The sequence below is a fragment of the Manacus candei genome, unplaced genomic scaffold (assembly GCF_025592945.1).
Source record: "Manacus candei isolate 608988 ecotype Guabito, Panama unplaced genomic scaffold, ASM2559294v1 h1tg000002l, whole genome shotgun sequence".
NCBI classification, from domain to species: domain Eukaryota; kingdom Metazoa; phylum Chordata; class Aves; order Passeriformes; family Pipridae; genus Manacus; species Manacus candei.
Genome location: NW_026138050.1, coordinates 16,098,794 through 16,120,419, shown reverse-complemented (window position 1 = coordinate 16,120,419; position 21,626 = coordinate 16,098,794). Strand labels below are relative to the sequence as shown.

The 21,626-nt window shown below is 55.0% G+C and overlaps 1 protein-coding gene across 6 annotated transcripts in view; it reads right to left on the bottom strand.

Annotated features, from left to right (window-relative positions):
- Positions 1–21,626, bottom strand: part of LOC127467735 (ankyrin repeat and fibronectin type-III domain-containing protein 1-like) — a 192,410-nt gene that overhangs the window by 41,675 nt on the left and 129,109 nt on the right. For 2 of the 6 annotated variants that reach the window (XM_051780038.1, XM_051780047.1), the window contains exon 1: positions 5,145–5,357. The exons of 3 other annotated variants lie outside the window; for them this stretch is intronic. Coding sequence is in view for 1 of the 3 variants with exons in the window: in XM_051780018.1 (XP_051635978.1) it covers positions 1,569–1,655 (87 nt within the window). In the remaining 2 variants the exon portion in view is untranslated. Of the gene's footprint in view, positions 1–1,568; positions 1,656–5,144; positions 5,358–21,626 lie in introns of those variants that run through there. One more of the 6 variants, XM_051780018.1, reaches the window with a different exon arrangement.

The following is a 21,626-nucleotide window of genomic DNA, read 5'->3' as shown; positions in this document are numbered from 1 at the left end:
GAAACAGCCAGCGATATGTTGGTGGAGAGAATCAAAACTAACCCCTGCCTTGGCCACACACTCCTTCAGAGAAACCCTGGAGCCCCTGTGGCCTCCCAGCTGGGGCTCCCAGACACTGGGACAGCTTCCCTGAGGAGGACTGACACAGAAACCAGCTCACACTGGAGAGGTGTCAGAGGAGAAAACAGAAATGTGTGGGAGCAAATGGGTTCAACTGAAGGACCCATCTGTGCTAATAAAGCCCCTTCCCACCAGGTGGGATGTCCCAGACATTCCTGGGACCTGGGAAAAGAGCATCTGCAGGCTCTGGGAACATGCTGCACACCCCTCTCCACTCCAGCCCTCTCCAGAGGAGAGCTGATGTTCCAAGGCACATCTGCACTGTCTCCAAGCCCAGTGGCAGAGAACTGGCACTGAGGTTTGCTCAGGAGGCACCTGCCTTGCAGAAACCTCCTTTCCTCTCCCTCTCCCTCTCCTTCTCTTCTCTCTCTCCTTCTTCCTTTCCTCTCCTTAAACCAAACCAAATACCTCCAAAAAAAGAAAGAAAAAGCAAAGGTATTTCTCAGAACTGAGAGCTCCCTGCCTTTCCTCACAATAATTAAGCCAGCCCCAGCCAGCTAACAGTTTTTTCCCTGATACATTTTAAACACAGACATCTTCAATTCATTAACTCTGGTTATTGATTTATTTTTCAGCTTATGAATTGCTGTTGCTGGGGATAGGGTGGAGACAGCTTTCTGGAGAGGGCTCTTGTCTCTGCAGTCACTGCCGGCAAAGAGCCGCTCAGACCTTCCAGGGTCATTCTTTACATTCTTGAGAAGAAATCCTACTTTGATGTAAAGGATGAGGTTTGCCTTAAAAGAAACCCAGCAAGAAACCCAAACCCCAGCTTTCCTCCGCTCGCACCCGGAGGAAGAGGCGATGAAGAGGAGCGATGTGGGAGCCCAAGGAGCAGAGCCCAGCACCAACACTGTGCCCAGCACCAACACTGTGCCCAGCACCAACACTGTGCCCAGCACCTCGCTCTCCCTTGATGTGGTATCAGAGCTCAGCTGCCATGGATAAGAACCCCGCTTGTGGAAGGGTGAGGGGCGGGCCTGGAGCCAATGCTCTGCAGCACTGGCATGGTGTGGACCCCAGGGTGAGCAGGACTGACCCCCAGGAATGGGGCTGGGTGCTGGGAACAGGTGCTGTTGGGTTCCTATAGCACCTCCTTGGTGCCATTTGACTGTTCCTGCCCGCTTTTCACCCACCCAGGAGAGGCTCCTGCCACCCTGCAGCTCCAGCTGAAGGGATGCTGGGGGTGTTGACCTCATGAGATTTGGGGACTGCCTGGAGAACGCTGCCCTGTTTGTTGCACTTGCCCCATCCTCACCACACTCCCTGCACCATTACAGCCACCCCTCCCAAATTGGTCCCCAGCAGGAATGAGGTGCTGGGAAATCCCAACCCCCCTGCATGGATTCAAGAAGGCAGCAACCCCCATGACAAACAAGTGCCTCTGTGGTGCCAGTATGTGCCTCTTGCAATGACCACCACTGGGACAATGACACACTCAGGAGGTTTACCTGGATCTATCCACCTGCCCGAGCAGGGAGGGAGCAGCCACTGCATCCTTCAAGTTGGACAGAGCCAACAGCATCTGCCAAGAAGAGCTGGTGGGGGAAAAGAGGGCAACAGGGCTGAGGATGAAGGAGAGTTAGTCCTTGGGTCAGGTGTGCTGGCAGGGCTGGAGAAGCCACCTGGAAGCTCAGGAACATGTGGCCTTGCTGTGACTCCCTAATCATGGCATCAAAGGGAAGGCACAGGGAGAAAGGTGATGGATGCCCAGGGCATGTGCTGCCTAGATCTGCCTGACACAGGACAGGCAAGCCAGGCCACATACAAGCCAGAAGTTGACCAAGAACTTTAGGGTGCTGCTTTCACCCCCCAGAGCAACCTTCCAGCCTGCCAGCCACCACCTCCAGCTGCTCATAGCCCCGTGAGAGGAGACAGCCATGAGGGCTCTGATAGGCTGGCACCTCCCCCTTGAGAGCTGTCAGCAACTCATCCAGCCATGAACCAGCCTCCTCTCACCTCTGCCAGCCCCAAAAGCTCCAGCAGAAGCATCACTAATTAGAAGCCAGGAGCACATTACAGATCATCTGGCTATTTATACAGAGCTGCTTTACATAAACTGTGCTGCAGAAGGGGGAATGAATCATACCTGCTCTGCCGTGACTGCAGCCTGCTCTGCCCCTCTCCCCTCGCCCCACCGAGGCCCTGTTTGTGGTCAGCTCCCCTGAGCTCCTCTGCTGGGGCTACTCCCATTCCCTAGGATCAAGGTGCTCCCAGGGTCAGGATGCTCCCAGGGTGGGGATGCTCCCACAGCTCTGGGCATTGTGCCCAGGTCTGGGCTTTGTGGTGTTGAGCCTCTAACATGGGGGATGCTGCCAGGACCACCCTTCTGCTTCCCAAGCACTTTCCAAACACTAATAGATGCCTCTATCCCTTGAGAAAGGTCAGCATTAGGGATTTTAAGGGAAACTGAGGCATGAAGACGCTGTGCAGGTGAAACAGTTTCCCTGTGGTTGGCAGCATCCATCCCTTTGTGTGCTTCACTGAAGACTTCTCTGCCTTCCCCCACCAGTACCACACACTCAGCACCACAAGTGCTGCTCTGGGCAACAGGCAGCCCCAGGGAGCCACTGTCACCTTGAGTCAGCTTCATGGCAGCTGTGGGATGGGGACAAGGCCAGCACTGCCCCCCCAGCCCTGCCACTGCGTGGTACTGCTCCAGGTCCAGCCGGGCAGGATCCGGACTCACCTGCCCAGCCCTCCAGCAGAAGCAGCATCTCTGCAGCAGCTCAGTATTGGCATGGTCAGGGCTTGGCAGACCTAGCTGGCACCTGCCAAGGCTCTGTGGCAGTGCCTGCACCCCAAGGGGACTTGCCAAGGCTCCGTGGCAATCCCTGCACACCGAGGGGACACGCGGGAAAAGCCATCAATTGGAACACCAACCACAGTGCTGGAGAGAATTGTCTCCTGACAACCAGAGAAGGTTGTTCAGTAACTGTGCTGTATCATAAATCACACCTCTATGACTTGCCATCTGTCAGCCAGATTACACATGTTCAGAGTCCCATGTCAGTGTTTAAGTCAGAACACAGCATCTTTCTCCCAGAAATAATTATTGGTGTTGAAGGCTCTTGCAGAAATACCCATCATCAGCCCTTCCATCCAAAGCTCTGGACAGAACAGAGCTGGCATTCCCAGAAGGCAGGACCACTGCTGCGGCACAGGGATGCACAGCCTCCATGTGACATGTCCCCCATAAACCCCCTGCTTCAGGCACACGGGGGGTGGCAGGGTCGGACATAGCGAACCCCCCCCGGCACCAGGCATGGCACCCAGCACCCCGCACAGAGCAGGCAGGGGCAGCCAGAAACGGAGGCTGCTGCTCAAGGGAGATGGGGACAGTGCTGTCCCCAGCCTGGTGTGCACTGAGGGCCCTGGAGTGTCCAACTAGGATGAGCAAAGGGTGCACAGAGCAGCACTGAGACCCTAGCCTGGCCAAGGGGGCAGAGATGGGCCCAGTGCAGGGCACAGCTCCCACAGCCCTGATATGCTGTGAGTGCCACCAGCCTGTGCCCATCTCTTCATCCTACATGTCTTCTGGGAGTCCAACCCCACCATGGGCAGCTGCCGAAGCCCCTGGTCTGCCAAGGCAGTGGGGACACAGGCAGAGCATGGACACGGTGGGCTGGCAGCCTGTCCCCATCCCGTCTGTGGTTCAGGCAGCTCGCTGAGCCAGCTCAGGACACAGCATCCCAGCACAGAAATCCCTCAGCTGCCCTCTGGGATGAGGACAAGGGGCTGAAGTGCCACCCTCCGCCCCCTCACCGGTCAGGCAGGCGGATAAGCAGTGACATTTCCCAAAGCTCAGCACAGAAATACACAGGGACTGGATTCATCCCCCTGGCTTCACCCTCCGGGCACAGGCATGAATCCGGCCGGGGGCTCGCAATGCCTCACCACCACTTCCCCCATGCCACAAATGGGAAGTGATGACAAGCAAAATCCTGGTCCCCTCAGCTCTGCATCCCTCCCTCCCCTGCGGTGCCCCTGGAGGAACACCGTGGGCTGATCTGCTAAGAAGCCTTTCAGCAGTTCGCAGCCGGCACGGTGAGCGTGTGCCCGCGGGCGCCCGGGGTGCCGGCGTGTCACCTCACCCAGTGCTGGCACAGCACGACTCGGCTGTGCCACGGCCAGAGCTGCAGGGAGACCGTGGTCCCAGCAGGTACAGCTGCACCAACCTGTGGGTGAGGGATGACCGAGGTCACCAGAGTGCCAGTCCAGGCACCAGCCCCGGCAACACCTCTGCTCCACCAACACACTCAGTCAAAGCCCTGCCCACCTCACGGGCACCAGCCAGCCATCCCTCAGTGATGGAGATAGCACATCCAGGCAGGAATAGCTCCCACTTGTTGCACGCCTTAGCCTGAGACTTGGGAGTCAGCACATGCCTGTACATGACTCTGAACTAACCCAGCTCCAGGCAGGCAGTTCCCAGCCTCTTCCATCAGCACAGACGACAGTCCCGGGATGAGCCATGGGGTGGCTGTGGGCAGCTCAGGTACTTGGCAGCAAGCAAACAGGCAGCGTTTCAGCTGGTCCTCCCTCCTTTGGGAGCAGCCACTGCACAAACAGCTTAGAGCTGAGCTTATCCCCACGGGCATCCCGGCTGCAGCCAGCCTTGAGAAGGTGGTTGTGCCTGAGAAGGTGGCTGTGCCTGGGGTGAGCAGGGCTGGAAGCACATAGCCCTGCACTCCCCACAGCTACGGGGTTTGGCTCCTGGCAGTCTTATTTGCACAGGTACAGTTGAAATAAAATAGAGGGAAAACAAAGCTGGAAAGGTACTTCCCGAGCAGGCAGCAGTCTTTCCGGAGAGGGGGGTTTTGGAAAGGGGAGACTCGTGGCCATGGACATGCAGTCACAGCCCCTGGTCACAGACCCTGCTCACTGGCAGCACGCTTCCCACTGCCCACGGCTCCGTCATGAGTGTGTCGCCAAGGCAGCAGCCGGGACAGGACCCCCAGGAGCTGTGCACAGCCGTGCCGTGCAGGGAGAGATGCCCGGGAGCGGCGCGAGCGATGCTCACTCACCTGTACAGCCTCTGCTCCCTTCCCTCGCGGCTCTGCCGATCACCCACTGTCGGAGCAGCAGCTCATCCAAGAGTGGCTCTTCGTGACAGTCCCTGTCCCCTCTAGGCACACTCCCATCCCGGCCGGGGTCCCCTGCTCCCACCCGTCGCCCGACCTCCTCAGCCGCCGCCTCCGCTTCCCTCACCCATCACCTCAGGTTTCTCGTTTGCTCTGTGCTTGGCTCTTTTTTTTCTCTCTTTTTTTTTTTCCTCCCAATCTTGTTTCTATAGAAACAAGATTAGCAGAGGGGGAAATAAAACAGCCCCATGTGACTCAGATTCCGACACTGAAGAATCTCCTGGTTGCGCTCGCCGCGGCTTTACATAACCACGAGGCTGTGCGGGCTCAGCCCGGGGGACCGGGCTCGAACAGGGCACCTGGCTCAGTCAGGGGGGACAGGGATCAATCAGGGAGGGCCAGGCTCATATGAGAGGGGGATCAGGCTCAGGTGAGAGGGATCAGGCTCAGGTGAGGAGTACCAGGCTCAACTGTGGAAGGACCACCAGACAGAAGGCAGTGATGTCTCACCTCCGCTGGCACTGGGCTTGCTGTGACACTCCTGATGCTACAGCATGGCACCAAACCCCACTGCCATCCCCAGAGGACACTGTGAGACCCTGTCACCCTGCACGGCCCTGCTTTGCTACCTGTTGCCATTGAGAAAGAGAGAAAGCAGAGGTAGGGATCCTGAAAACTGCCCTGAGTGCCACCAAAACCTCTGGGGTCCCCAGGTGAGCTTTGGAGGAGGAAGCCCCAAGACCCCTCAAGCTGCCAGGCCATCCTGCCCCTGCCCTCACCACTCAGGAAAGTGGTTTTGGCCACTGATCTCAAATCTTCATGGATTCATTGGTGAGCTGCAGACAGCCATGTGCTCCATGCTCTGGACGTTCCTCCTCCTCAGTCTCCCAAATTCACGAGCAATGTGGGGCACACAAACAATAGATTGAGCTCTTCCACCACTGTTTTGGTGACCAGTAGGGGACAATGCTCACAGGCACTTCCCAAGCCCAAAGGGGTGCTGCACACCTGAGTTCCAGGTGAGCTGGGAAGCACTGAGGACCCTGTCTGAAGCCATCCCCTGTGTGTTCCCTAAGCTCCAGAACAGATTCTGACTGCACGTGGCCATTGCTGCCTGCCAGGATCACACACTCAGGGCTTCTGTCGATGATCTCCTGTGTCTGTTTGGGACACTGCCCTTCTGCTGCACCTTGAGGGGGCTCAGCCCCTACTCCCCAGGTGCTGCCCAGGGCTAAAAAAGAAGCAGAGTGACTTTTTACTTAATCAGACAGTGATAGGACAAGAGGAAATGGTTTTAAACTAAAAGAGGACAGATTTAGATTAGGTGTAAGGAAGAAATTCTTCCCTGTGATAAGGGTGGTGAGGCCCTGGCACAGGTTGCCCAGAGAAGCTGTGACTGCCCCATCCCTGGAAGTGTCCAAGGCCAGGTTGGATAGGGCTTAGGGCAACCTGGTCTAGTGGAAGGTGTCCCTGCCCATGGCAGGGGGGTGGAACAAGATGAGCTTTAAGGTCCCTTCCAACCCAAACCATTCCATGATTTCTGTAATTCTATGAAAAGGGAATGTGGGGTGATGTCCTGCCAGAACACAGCAGTGAGGTGCCTTCCCCACAGAGCAGCCCAGGACCTCAGCTGGGTTTGCAGGGCGGCAGAGCAGACCAGGAGGTTGCGCTCATCAACTGAAGGGCGGGGCATTGGCTTATCCACAGCTTCACCAAGTCCCTGGCTTTCCTTTGGGACTTCAGTGTCCCACTTCTCAGGCTGACTCAGCTGTGATTGGTTGGTGAGCTCTGTTATTGTCACAGCCCCAGGCCTGCCCATGGGCTATGACATAGGACACCTCTCCTCCCCCCCCTCCATCCCCCCTTCTGGCCGTGCTGGTGTTCAACAGGGGCTCATTTACCTCCCTGGCGGGCTCAGGACGGATCAGAGAGAGCGACAGAGCAGCTCTGGGTGCCCACAGTTTGAGCAAGTGATGAATTTGAACATATCCACCCAACCAAACTTTTCCACGAGTTATCTCACTGGGCTGGGGAGCAGCATGATGTGCCAAGCTTGGGCGATGCTGCAGAGAAGGAGCCAAAGGCTTGTGCAGTCCTGAGGGGATGAGCTCTGCCAGGGTGCTGCCTCACCCACCCGCCAAGGGCATGGCTTCTCAACCCAAACCAGCCAGTCTGGTGGGACCCAGCCAAGCTGGGGGTGCCTATTTTGACCTCATGAGAAGGGTACTCAAGGGGAGGACAGCTGGACAGCAGGCTGAGGCTTCCTGAGGCCAGGGAGGGAGACTGTGGGGATGCTGCAGATGGGGAAAGAGTGGCAGGAGTTGTATGAGAGGGTAAAGAAAGAAGGTAGATGTCTCAACAAAAGGGAACAAGAAGAGGTGTCTGCAGCTCTGGACAAGTTGATCCTGAGACCCCAAAGCACTCCTGCCCATGCCACAGCACAGCTCAACATGAGCCATCTCTTTGATTTCCCTGTAGCAGTAAAGGAGAGATGGGTCAGAGCTGCAGCCCCCCAGTAACCACAGCCCAGGGCAGCCCCTGCACTGGCCCAGCACAGAGAGCTCCCTTGGGACTTGAGGAAGGGATTTTTGTAACAGTAAATCTCTCAGTGGTCACTGACATTTGCCAGATATTGGGGGGCATAATCAGTGCCCCAAGATTGTCAGTGAGTGCTGCTCTGCCAAGCTGAGCAGGCACCGGGACTGATGCTGGGCTGGCCTCCCTGGGAAGAACCAAGCTGGACACTGCAGGACCTGGCTCTGCAGCCAGGAGCCAGGCAGAGCAGACGGGATCCTGTATTTAAAGTCTGATAACAGGGTCACAAAAACTTCCGCCAGCAAAAGCACTTGGATACCTCAATCTAATTATAGCTGGCATTATCAGGCTGCATTACAATTAGCAAGTCAGTGGCCAGTCTCTATTTCTGGTCTGCAACACAAGGCGGGTCAGTGTTCCCAAGGATGAAGGAGAAGGGAAGCAGGGGCAGGAGGACGGAGATACCTCGCGGTGTGTTTAAATAAGCAGCACAGCTGCTTCCGAGGGCCGTGCAAAGGCAGGGGTTATTTGGAGGGTGTTTATGGGGAAGGCCAAGGAGAGAAACACAACCCATCCCTTCAGCACAGTCTCTGCCAGTCATTGGGGGCAGCTTGTGACTCTGTGCCCCCTCGCTGCCCTCATTCAGGTGGACTCTGACGTCCCACCAGACCCTGGAGCAGAATCGTGATCTGCCTTTTTGTAGAATTATGGTTGGAAAAGCCCTCTAAGATCATAAAGCCCAATCACTCCCTCAGCACTACCAAGGCCACCACTAAACCACCCAAATGCCACATCTACATAATTTTTAAATCCCTCCAGGGATGGTGACTCCACCCACTGCCTGGGGCAGCTGTACCAGGGCCTGACCACCCTTCTAGTGAAGAAATTTTCCCTAATATCCAATCTAACCTTTTCTGAGCTATTTGGAAGCCAGATTAAAGCAGCATCCAGGAAGGAACCCAACCACACATCCTACTCGAATCCCACAGTCTATTCCTGTTGGCCTGTCCAGTGTTCAGTACCAGACCAGTTGCTTCAGGACAGTGGAAACACATGAGAGCACCAAGAATCCCTGGAAATGGATAGCGTTTTTAGAACTTCTTTCTTGTTTTCTTTGAAAACCAGAGTTCTGTCAAACTTACAGCATTTGATGCAAAGAATGTGATGCTAATCCAAGCAGAAGGAACCATCTGATGAGCCTCAAATTAAAATGTTCCTTTGTTTTGGCTTTCAAACACTGCATTTTAATACTAATGCACACTCTGAATGGAAGGTAAATTTGCATGTTCTTCTTTCACTAAAAATTCTCTGTCAAAACAATAATTTTATTCATTTGCATTTTGACAATAACAACTGTCCCCCCTCTGACCAACATCTGTGCGGTGACAGAGATGCTGGGCACATGTGCCACAGCTTGGTGAGTCACACTGCACCCCCAGCATGCCTGTCCCACTGTGGGGCCTGGGACCTGCACCAGTATCATCTCCCTCCCTGGGCACACACCTTCCAGTTGGGAACCCAATCCCAAGCAAGTACGAGCCAAGGAGGCAGTGGAACATGAAAGCCCATTGATATGAATGTGGCCCAAAAAGGGGCAGCAGGATTTTGGAAGGGGTGGGATCCTGAAGACAACATAAGATGATCTGGAAGTTTTCTCTCTCTCCAGATTCTAAGCAGTATTTAGGCTGGGATCTGCATGCCTGCCACCTTGTCACATTAGGATCCTGTTGTCACTATTCGGTGCTGTAAAACAGCTTAAAAGAGAAGGACTTGGGGGGGCTGGTGGGTGAGAGGCTGGACATGCCTTGTCTGTGTGTGCTGGGAATGCGAAACCCTCCACGTCCTGCACTGATCCCACAGCGTGGGCAGCAGGGGAGGGGGGGATTCTGCCCCTCTGCCCCCTCAGGTGAGACCCCACCTGCAGAGCTGCCTCCAGATATGGGGTACCAACATCAGAAGGACGTGGAGCTGCTGGAGCGAGTCCAGAGGAGGCCACGGAGGTGCTCCAAGGGTTGGAGCCCCTCTGCTCTGGAGCCAGGCTGGGACAGCTGGGGGGGTTCACCTGGAGAAGAGAAGGCTCCAGGGAGACCTGAGAGCCCCTTCCAGGGCCTAAAGGGGCTCCAAGAGAGCTGGAGAGGGACTGGGGACAAGGGATGGAGGGACAGGTCAAGGGGGAATGGCTTCCCACTGCCAGAGGGCAGGGTTAGATGGGATATTGGGAAGGAATTGTTGTTTGTGAGGGTGGTGAGGCCCTGGTACAGTTGTCCAGAGAAGCTGTGGCTGCCCCATCCCTGGAAGTGTCCAAGGCCAGGGGCTTGGAGCAACCTGGGCTAGTGGAAGGTGTCCCTGCCCATGGCAGGGGGTGAGATGAGATGGGCTTTAATGTCCCTTCCAACCCAAACCATTCTATGATTCCATGATTCTTGTAAGCAAAGTTCTTTTTCTAACTCCCAACCATAAACCATTGAAAAGCACCATTTCATGTCAGGCACGTACCAACATACTTCATCCTCAAAATCAGCATAATCTACTTTAAAACCAAAAATCCATCCATCTACAGACAACAAATAAATAAAACCCACAAAATAAAATAGGCAAAAATTCCTTTCCTTGGGCAAAATCCCCATCACTTTGTTTATTTTTCAGAATTCTGTCATTTCCCTCTGTGATTGTTTTTAATGAAGATATCTATCTCTCCTTCCTGAGCAGCAGGACAGAGAGCTTGGGCTCTTCCAACCAGGCTGTGTGAGCGTGATTGATTGTACGTGTGCCAAGGCAGAGGGACGTGCAGACTTGCTCCCATCCTGCCTGGGGCCAGGAGCTCTGGTAGCTGATTTTCAGAATTCCCCCACTACCGATTACAGCTTTTATCCCAACCAAAAAGATTCCAGGGAAAACAAAGACCGAAGAAAAAAAAAAAAAAAGAAAAGGACAAAATCCAACAAATCCCTTTCCTCGTGTGCAGTCAGCGGGGACGGGTAAGTAGGTCCCTGAAGGGGCTCAGTCCTCCTGGGACCTTCATCCTCCTCTGTTCACTCTGGCTGAGCCCACATACGGTGAGGCAGCAGCACGCTGTCCTGGCATCGCCGCCGTTCCACCCCACAGCTGTGACTGCAGCCAGGTCCCCTTCGCGGGGACAAACGCCCCGGGGGGATGTGCCGCTGTTTAGTCTGAGCACGGCGCTGGCGCTGGAGCCGGCTCTGTTTTCCATGGCCTCGTGTCCCACGCTGCGAGTAGGAATGGAAAAGCTTGTTATTTTGGGCTGCTGGGTGGCCAGGCCTTTCCAAGAGAGGAGAGGAGTGATGTGGTTAATGCGAACCGGCCACAGGGCCTCCGTGGTTGTTCTTTCTGGCTGGCACCCGGCCCCTCCAGAGGACCACACCGCCCGCCACCAGCGCCCACCGGCGGCACAGGCAGGTGGCAGGAGCTGCCACATGTGCTTACGTGTCCAAGTGCGCTCACGTGGAGGGAGGGAGGAGGATGGGAGAATAAGCTCAGACCCCAGAGGCACTAGGACAGCTGCCCAGAAAGGACCCAGCAGCACCCCTCTGGCCTCACTGCTTGGGGACAGCACAGAGCAGGGCCAGGACGTGTCGCACTGGGTGATGGAGTGCTGGGACAGGCTGCCCAGAGGGGTTGTGGGGTTCCCTTCTCCAGGCATGCACCTGGACTCGATCCTGTGCAACGTGCTGTAGGTGACCCCGCTTCAGCAGGGATTGGGTGAGATGATCCCCATAGATCCCTTCCAACCCCAATCACTGCAGTGGCACACACGGCCTGACCCACGCCTCTGCTGCCTCCTGCAAGGTCTGGATCGCTTGGGGTGCTGGTGGCCCCCAAGGGTACCCAGAACCTCCACAATTCACTCACAAAGCTTCTCAGACTGGTAAAGTGGCACCTATTGAAGAAATACCTATTAAACCCCAAGCTATGGGGGATCCTGGGCTTTTTTTTAAGCAGCCAAGCGAAAAAAAGAGACAAGTCTGACTATGAGATACAACACTGATCTTCACCAGCACCAAATGGGAAAAACTCAGCGAAGTATTTTTATGGTCAGAAGAACAATGCCATAAAATGCCAGCATGCTACCACAGCCCTACTCTACCCTCTGTGCTTCCTCTCCTACAGAGAGTAAGTGGTTATTAGGGGCAGCTGGGTCCACACCATCCACCACACCACAGACCCCTCCTGGTGCCAGGATGGGCAGTAGGAAGGTGCAGAGCTGTGCGGGCACCCATGGCACCCATGGGACTTGTGCCCAGCATTCCCCATGCCCTGATGGCAGGGACGGGGTGGATCTGGCTGGAGGCTGGAAGGTGGGGACCCTCAAGGTTGTAATTCCAACCACATCTCTCCATGCTAAATGAAAACGTCCCTCTCCGGTTTTCCCTTAGGACTTGTGAGTATGTCAGGAATTAAAACTCAGTCTTCTGGGCTCATTGCACTGGTGCAGGAATGTGCATCTTTTTCTCCTCCCTGCATCCCAGTTCTTCCCAGTTCAGTGAAAACCCCTCACCACCCTGCCCAAGGCACTTCAATCCGCAATAATGGGGACCAGGAGAATGGGAAACACATCCCTACAGGCAAACCATGATTCATCCAAACTTCCTCCCAGTCCAAAATTCCCCTTGAAAAGGCACGATTTACAAAATCCCCTCTTGAAAGGAGTGGGAAAACACAGGAGAGAGAAAAGCCCTTGGCGTGCCTCCCCCGGCCGGCTCTGGCCCCTGCGGCTGCCCCTCGGCGGGGAAGCGCCGTGGAGGTTTGAGGGACTTGAAGGGATTTGCCACGCAATAAAAACATTCCTGCTTGCAAAGCATGAAACCCCAAAAGTTTATGGGAAACCACTGTCTTCGGGATGTCTGCATATCTTCAGGCATCCTGGGAGCTGTAGTTCAAAGAAACCATGAAAAAGCAAGCAGCCGATAATGATGGTTTCTGGATGGAGGCTGTGTGACTATTGGCTCCCACATGAAAGCCTGAATTTCTGGGATGCTGAGCCTGTTTCTGAAGCCAAGGGAGAGGAGAGGAGAGGGTCGGAGGGGAGGGGCAGGGAGGGGAGGGGAGGGTCAGGGAGGGTCAGAGAGGAGAGGGTCGGAGAGGAGAGGGTCCGGAGGGGAGGGTCAGGGAGGGGAGGGGAGGGGAGGGAAAGGGAGGGGAGGAGAGGGGAGGGTCGGGTCAGAGAGGGTCAGAGAGGGGAGGGGAGGGTCAGGGAGGGGAGGGGAGGGGAAGGTCAGGGAGGGTCGGAGAGGAGAGGGTCGGAGAGGAGAGGAGAGGGTCGGAGAGGGTCGGAGAGGAGAGGGTCGGAGAGGGTCGGAGAGGGTCGGAGAGGAGAGGAGAGGAGAGGGTCGGAGAGGAGAGGGTCGGAGAGGAGAGGGTCGGAGAGGAGAGGAGAGGAGAGGGTCGGAGAGGAGAGGGTCGGAGAGGAGAGGGTCGGAGAGGAGAGGAGAGGAGAGGAGAGGAGAGGAGAGGAGAGGAGAGGAGAGGAGAGGAGAGGAGAGGAGAGGAGAGGAGAGGAGAGGAGAGGAGAGGAGAGGAGAGGAGAGGAGAGGAGAGGAGAGGAGAGGAGAGGAGAGGAGAGGAGAGGAGAGGAGAGGAGAGGAGAGGAGAGGAGAGGAGAGGAGAGGAGAGGAGAGGAGAGGAGAGGAGAGGAGAGGAGAGGAGAGGAGAGGAGAGGAGAGGAGAGGAGAGGAGAGGAGAGCTCCTCGGTGCTTTGGGCACGAGGGACTCCAGCAACACGGAGAGGGAGAGCAAGAGGCACTCGCAGCCTCGGGGAAGACCCACAAAGCCGAGCCCTGGGGACTGGGAGGACGGATGCACTGCAGCAGGAGCCAAGCAGGATGGGCCAAAGCCATTTCCTGGACTGGGAACCTGGCTATGATCTGTCAGGTGTGTGTTCCCTTTGGGGGACCCTACTGGCTGTGTGGGGATCCCCAGCAAGGGACTGAGCATGGGCACGGATCCTGCCCTAGGTCAGGCTGTGGGAGGGCCCAACCCAGTGGATTTCATCTGGTGCTGTGAAAATTGCAGGACACCAGCCTGGGCAGCATGGCCTCACCCGGGAGCTAAAGCCTCTGTACCTCAATTTCCCCATTATATTATCCACCTACCCCCAAGGGCTGCAGGGATTGGCCTCTGCTGTTTGAACACCCCCAGGGAGCTGAGCTTCTCAGAAGCCAGCTGTCCACACTGCACCAGCAACATTCAATCACCATCAGGCCCATTTCCTCAGACCCCACAAAGGATGGCCATGCCAGCCAGGCCAGTGAAAGGCACTTTATTCCAACACAAGAGACTCTTCATGCAAGAGTCACCTCCCAGCAGGAGAACCAGCTGCACTCGACGTCCTCCAGACGAGTCACTGCCCGTCAGCAGAACTCTCACACCCAAAATGCCCAGGAGGCAGGGGCAGCAGTGGGGGACAGAGATGTGAGAGGTTGTGTATCATCCTGGACTGAACCTGGAGTGATGCAGGAGATGAGACCCTTTAATTTCCAAACAAGGAATCCTGCAGCACAGACCACAACCCCTGGGCAAAGCCAGTGCTAGAGATATGAGCCATGGCAGGTGACCTTCTCACTACCTGCCTTTCATCGTGGGCTTGGGCTTCACAGGTCAGGCCACCAGACTGCCCCATGGCTGTGGGAGGCCCTCTCTGGCACTGGGCACCATCTGCCCACCACGGCGGAGTCGCAGTGACAAACCCAGTCTCTGCACCAGCTGACTTATAACCCCAACGTGAGGTGTTCTGCTGGCTGCTGGGAGCCTGAAGTCTCCAAAAGTGGCTTCAGATACTTGGAAAGCAAAGAGCCAGCAAGGAAAGGTAAACCACAGGACAGTTTGTCCTCAGAGAAAACCTTCAGCCCTGAAGAGGTGGACTATTCACACTGGCAATAGTGGCACAAATGCTTTCCAGGTGTCTCATCTTGCCCCTCCAGCACAGAACACATTGCTAGTTGTTGCCAAAACCACACCTCGGTGCACAAAAAATGCTGCCCTAGGGGTGGGGACATCACAGGAGGCAGGTCCCCCAGGGACACAGCACTTGGGCCACTCCATCCAGGCTGTCACAGAGCAAGGGCTTTCAACTCCCCAGGGTAAACCACCTTCTGGTGCAACCAGGCTGCAGGCCCACAGGGTGCTGCAGCCCAGAGTTGTCTCTCTGGAGGCTCTGCAGAAAGACACCGTGTTTTTGCAGAGCTGAGCCCTCTGCTCTGGAAGAGAACAGCAGCTGGAATGTTTCTGGGCCAGCTGTGCCTTTCACAGGCAGTTGAAAAGGCACCCCTGAAGTGGTTAAGACCATGACAGGTAAACTGGAAGACCTTGTCTTCAAGATTTAGGACATCATGCTGTGCCTCCTGCTTCCTTTTCCTTGACTGCCAGACTCACACAGCAATCCTGATCTCCTCTGGAACTATATCCCAGATTTACTGGAACCACCAAATGGACACAGCTTGTTCCGAGGTGACTAAATCCTGCCTGGTACATATCCCTTCTCCATAGGGAAGGGTCCCACCAAGTGAGTGGGCTCTTGACTCTCCCCAAACCAGCAGCAGGCCCTGGGACTTGGGACCGGGGTGCGATGCCAGCACTTGCTCCACCTCTCCCAAGGCAGGAAGTCAGACCATGGCCTTCCAGTGCTTGTCCTTGCTTGCTTCAAACCTCAGTTTGGAGTCCTTGGTTTGTTCCTCAGCACTGGTAAAACCCAACTGAAGAATATGATGGGGGCTTCCTGAGCAGACAGAGCAGATGCTCAGAAACCAGAACCCCCTCCCAGCCAACCCTAAACCACAGCACGTGCCTCCCAGTCCCTCCTCTCACACCTTCTCCTCACCGCCCGCCCCTGTTAAAGGGTCTCCATTGCACCACAAGCCTCAGCAATGGGCATCTCCAAAGCAGAACCTCAGGGAGGGAAGGGAGGAGCTATTACAACCCATTCCTGAAAGGAAAAGCAGCCATCTGGGTTCAGAGCACCTCTGAGCAGCTCGGGGGGAACACACACACACTGCCATGGTTTGAGACAGGTGGGCTCAATGCTCCCCAACACAGACCGTGGGCCTTCTGCTGTCTGTGAATTAGCGCTGCTTTTCAGACCTGACTGACAATGCTGACGTCTGTCTCTTATACCAGGAGTCATTCTCAAAGCTACTGTCACTTTTTCTAAATGAGTCAAAGCAGCAAAGGGTTATTAACTGGGGAGACAGCAAGGACAGGGTGGGAACATGTTGTTCTTTGACAGGAACTGTGCTAATGAACATTAGAAAGTTAAAGATTAGAAAAACCTAAATAACAACTTCAAGCCTAGAAAAGCTGCATTAAGACCCCAAGCAAAACAGCCAAGAGAGGAGAAAGTCCACAGTGGATTTTGGGTCCACCTTCCAAACCTTTCACCTCCAGCATCAGGCTGCTCCATTAAACCAGAGTCTGACATTAGGCTCATCACAGTGGTATCCCAGGCCCCTCTGCTAATTCTGGGCATGATTTAAGCCGACCATCACCTGATCCTGATGGAAAACAGTTAGGTGATGACTGAACAGTGGCTTTGCAAGCCACCAAGAGCAACACTGCAGGCACAGAGCCCTGTCTTCTCCACCAGCACACTCTGCGACACACTCTGTGGGGACGTGTGGTCCTGGTGGCCTCTGTCCTTATTCCTCCTTGCATCTGGTAAATCCATGGAGAGGAAGAGGAGCTGCCACACCATGATGCTTGTGGCTTTGCAAGTGGCTTTCAGGTTTGCTTGGATGGTTTACTTGAACACTTGAGTGGTTTTCAGGCTTCGGCTGCCTTGGCTGCTTTTACAGGACCAAGTCCAACCAAACCCTTCAGCATGTGCTCATCTCCAGGTAAGGGCGGCCCGTGGAGATCAGTGCTTCAGAAAAACACACTTCCCTGGATCAGGGCCGTGGTGATGGAGCTGCCACCACCAGAGCCCTACCTGAACGGGACCTCCCAGGGCTGCCTCTCCCCAGGAAAACCAGCAAAGCTGTAGAGAGTATCAACCTCTATTTTAGGTGTTTAAAAATAAGCAAAACTCACTCTCCTCTACAAAATAACAAAAATCCTGGAATAAACAGAGCACAAACTGTACCTTCACACATCCCCCAGGGTGAACAGGAGGCTGAGTCCAAAGAGAGTCACATTTTCTAGGGAACACGTTAGTGCAGCCCAGAGCTGGTGGTGACAGGTAACCCCCGGGCTCCCAGCTGCACCGGCTCGGTGGGAGACAGGGGGCTGGACCCTGGCTGGACGGATGCTCTAAATTAAGAATGAAAACATTGCCCCCCTGCTCAGCAGAAGGGTACACTCAAAGTGAGCCCTTGTCTGGGACAGCCAGCGGGCAAAGCTCTGCCAGAATCCAAAATACACTTGCAACTTGTTTTGAATTACTTTATGCAGGGCTTTAAAAGACGTTGAAAATTTTCCACCCAAGCTGGCCATGGAGCTGCAGGAGAACCCTGGGGTTTGTTTCCACGTTCAGTGATGCTGATCTGAATTTCTTCCCCCTGGGGAGTGAAAAGAGACAACTCTCGGGGAGGGCAGTACCGAGAAGAGAGAGGGGACAGGAGCCACTCGATGTGCTCTGACAGTGATTTTGGGTGCACAGCACCCACACCAGTGGCTGTAGGTGGGAGTGATGCTCCCTCCCAGCCTGATCTCTCAGGGCTCCCGGACCCCATGGACCCACGGACCCATGGACCTCAGCTAAACCCACAGATAAGCAGTCCCATGAGCATGGCAGGACAGCCCCCGCCGCTGCTGAAAGCTCTTGCTCGTGGCTCAAATCAACGTGGTTCCATTACAAACAAACCTGTGGGAGGGAGAGGGAATGAAAGAATCCCTCGAGGAATCTGTAAGGCACTGGAGGAGCTAAAAATAAACACCGGCAACAAGTCAATCTAGAAGCAGAAAGCTAAAATCCCTAATAATACAGGGTTGCCAGGTGGAGGAGGGAGATGCCCAGCACCCTGTGCCCCAGCTCTGCTCATCGAGGTTCCCGTGGAGAGTGGGGCCACAGGAATGTGGGACTGAGGGGGCATTGCTGCCTCTGACTGCCCCCAACAGAGCCCAGCTGTCATGCAGGGAAACTTGGCACTTGCTGTGTCTTAGCTCTGTGTTTTCAGATCACCTCGAGATGCGCCAGCCAACCCCAAGGAGCCAAGGGGCTTGCACCAAACTCCCCAGTCTCTCCTCCATTCCATTCCCAGCTCCAGAAAGGAAGCCAAATCTGGTGTCCTTTCCAGTTCTGGTCACTATCTTTCCCACATCCCTCAGATGATATCATTCCAATCTCAGGACTCATTTCTGTAGCTATCAGTGCTCCGCTCTGCTGTCTGCCCCCTTCGAGGCCCCTCCAGAGATATGTACCCCAATCCAGGCTTTCCACCCCCTGAATATGTGCCATCACAGACAGAAACCTCAGAGTGTGGGTCATGATGATCTCACAGCTATAAGGTAACAGAAACACTCCTGGAAAGTGGATAAAAGGCTCTGGATGGCAATTCAATCGCAATGTGAAACTCAAATGTGAACTTTAGGACTTCACAGGACCAGAAAAGTCTGGCTTGGATGTGATTGCGGTAGGTGAGAAGGGTGGAAGAGCCCTGAGTTTATCCACCAGGCACAGAAAGAAAATTCCAGCCCACTGGAAGGTCCCATCACCTGGGCAGAGACTTGCTCCTGTTGCCCACATCCCCAAGGCCAGCAGGGAAGGATGCATCCCAAAGGCCATTGCAAGAGGCCCTCCATGCTTGTACCATCCCAATGCTGCTGTCCATAACAGGGCAACCATGTCCACAGCCAGAGATGTGCCATGGATGGATGCATCCGTCTGTGGTCAGGAACAACACCCCTGCCTGCCTGGCTGCCCTGGCACAGCCAGGGTTCCAAAGGGCAGAGCTGGAGGGTCACAAGGCAAGGACAGGCCCCCTGGGAGCTGGGGGAGGAGGTAATTCGATGACTTGCACTTGCCTCCCACATCCCGGCGTCAGGCTCGGGTGACTAATGCTCCAGGAAGGGGATGCTGCTCTCCTGACATGGGACACGCTGCTAATCCCGAGGGTTTATCTGTCACTTCCGCGCGCCGGCGGCTGCGGGAACCAGGACCAGCTTCGGTGGGAATCACAGGGCCCCCGCCTCCCACCCAACCCTGCTCTCCACATGCCTCCTGCCTTCCTGATCCCCCATCCCCGCTCCTTGCTCCCTCTTTTGCAATAAAAGGAGGGAAAAAAGGGTGTTGATGGGGTGTTTGTTAAATCAAAGGAGCTGGGAATGCGTGGGAGCCTCATCAAGATACGCTCCAAACTCCTCTGCCGAGAAGGTAATTCCCTGGGTTGAGAGGGGAGAACAGGACTAGAGTGGGGACAGGGACCCTGAGATTAGCTCAGCTGGTTAAAACTTGGTGCTAAGAACATCATAGTCATGAGTTCAATCCCCTGTGTGGGCCATTCACTCAAGATTTAGACTCCATGATCCCTTCCAGCTCAGAACGTTCTGGGATTCTGACTCGCACCTGGGGTCGATGCCAACACAGAATAGGGAACCACGGAAGCATGGGGGCAAAGTTCCCAGTGACCACCAGCTCTGTGCCCTGCAAAGTGCCTCCCTACCCTGCTGCTCATTCCAGGGACACCCATGGCCCCCAGCTCCAGGGACATCCAATGGCTCCCAGCTCCAGGGACCAGCAGCTCACCCTGACCTGCCCATCGCTTGCACATCCAACACCTCATCTCTGGCTCTGAAGCAAGAACCCTGGACATGCCTAGGAGGATCCACTCAGCGACACAGACCCCACACTCTGGGTCCCCATGGCAGTGCCCACCAGACCAGTGCCAACTTTTGCCCACGGGCTGATAACCTGTCACCATGCAAGCGCTGGGGCATGCGGCTCAGCAATAGCCCAGCTCTCCAGCTCAGGAATGCCCAAATAAATACAGAAATACATAAAAAAGCCATAAATAAGGTTGCCTGAGATGGCTGTTTGTCTCCTGCCTGGCTAGGACCCCCTCTCCTCCGCTGCTGTTTGCCTTGGCAGATGACAGCTGGGTAATTTGTTTCCATTGCAATGAAGTCCCAATTAACTGGAATAAACTTTTTACACTAAGTGTGTTTGTTTAACAAACTGGTTCTTTCAGAGCCTCACCGAGACCTGATTGATGCATTTGAGGGGAGTGGAAACACGCTGGGTGCTTGGACATTAAAGCTGCAGTGTCTGAGCAGGTCGGGGCTGAAAGGGCTCTCTCTGTGTTTGGGAAATCAGAACTGACACCTCTGATGTCTGGACTGGGACGGGGATTTCAGCGTGGCCTTTGTGTACAAATATTGACGGTTTCACATTTGCTGTAGTTGACACCCCCCTCCAGCGTCCCTGCTGGCTGGGACATCCCCCAGGACCACGCTCTGCTCTGGTGGGAGGAGGTGGGATCCATCACGCTGGACTCAGCAGGTGGTCCCTCCTGGTGACAGCACTGGTGGCTCCAGCCAGCCAACAAAATCCCAAAGGTGGGCCTGACTCCACAGGACACTCTCAATGAGGCAGGACTGATGTCTTCAGCAGCAGCCACACTCCTCCTCCCAGCCTTCAGAGATTGGCTTCATGGCTTGTGAAGCCAGGGATTTACAGCAGCAAACCCAAGATGGCTAGAAACCAACCTGAGATGGCTAGAAACTGGTTGGGAGTCTAGGATTGGTTTCCAGTTCACACCAGAGTTTTCAGCAACTCCCCAGCTGGGGGGAGGAGAGGGAACACAGAAGCTTGATAGGAGCCCAGAAGCAGAGTCCTCCTCATCCTCAAAGCCATCCAACTGGGATGGAAATGGCAAAGGCAAGTGGACAAATTGCAGAATAGGGTTCTGGCACAACTGGGACCCAACACAGGTGGTCAAGATGCTGTGTGCAGCCAGAGGGGCTTCCTGGAAACATCTGGGAAAAGGGGAAACATCTGCAGGCAGCAGCTCTTGTGCTGTACCTCCTTCAAGAAGATTGCTGCTGAGACGACCCTCAGGACAAGCAAAGCTAAGCCCACGCATCTGCTGACAGTGGCCTAGGATCCAGGACAAAACCTTGAATCCAAAGAGGGACAAAAGAGGAGTGCAATGGGGAAAAGATGACCCAACCACCACCAGCAGTACTGCCCAAAGGTGGGCACCAAGCACCACTCTGGTGGCTCCGGTAGGATATCCCAAGAGGAAGGAAAATCCACAGTGTTGCATGGCAGAGCCCACACCAGGAGCAACCCCCCCTGGAGCTGTATTCCAGCTGCCTGGTGAGACACTGTATGAATAATAAGCACTTCTGGAAAACAAAGCACCTCTGACATCCGAGGGGAGAATGAGTGCAACTGAGCTTTCTCTCCCTCTGTGCTTTTCCCTTCCTACCTCAAACTGCAAAGAAAAATCTCCAATGGCCCCTGCTTGAGATCTGTCAGCTCTGAGGTTTTCTTGAAGCATTCATTGGGAAGGCTTTTCCATTTCAAATGTAAAAATGGGAATTTGCAGGTCCTAGGGTTCCTTTCATCTCCTTCTCCAGCCCATTTCCTCAAAGCACTGCACTCATTCCCATGGGGCAAGGTGGTGTTTTCCTGTGGCTGGGGGTTGAGCTGATCTCGAACAATCCTCAGTAAAATGCCCCAAAACAACTTCCCTGGGCTATCCACAGCTTGATTCAGTCAAGTCTTTCGTTAGGTGTAAAAAACATTATTCAGTGTTTCAGGCCCTTGCACAGGTTACCCAGAGAAGCTGTGGCTGCCCCATCCCTGGAAGTGTTTTAGGTCGGATGGGGCTTGGAACAACCTGGAATAGGAAGGTGCCCCTGTCCATGGCAGGGGTGGAACAGGATGAGCTTTAAGGTCCCTTCCAACCCAGGCCATTCTATGATTCCATGATTCTTCAG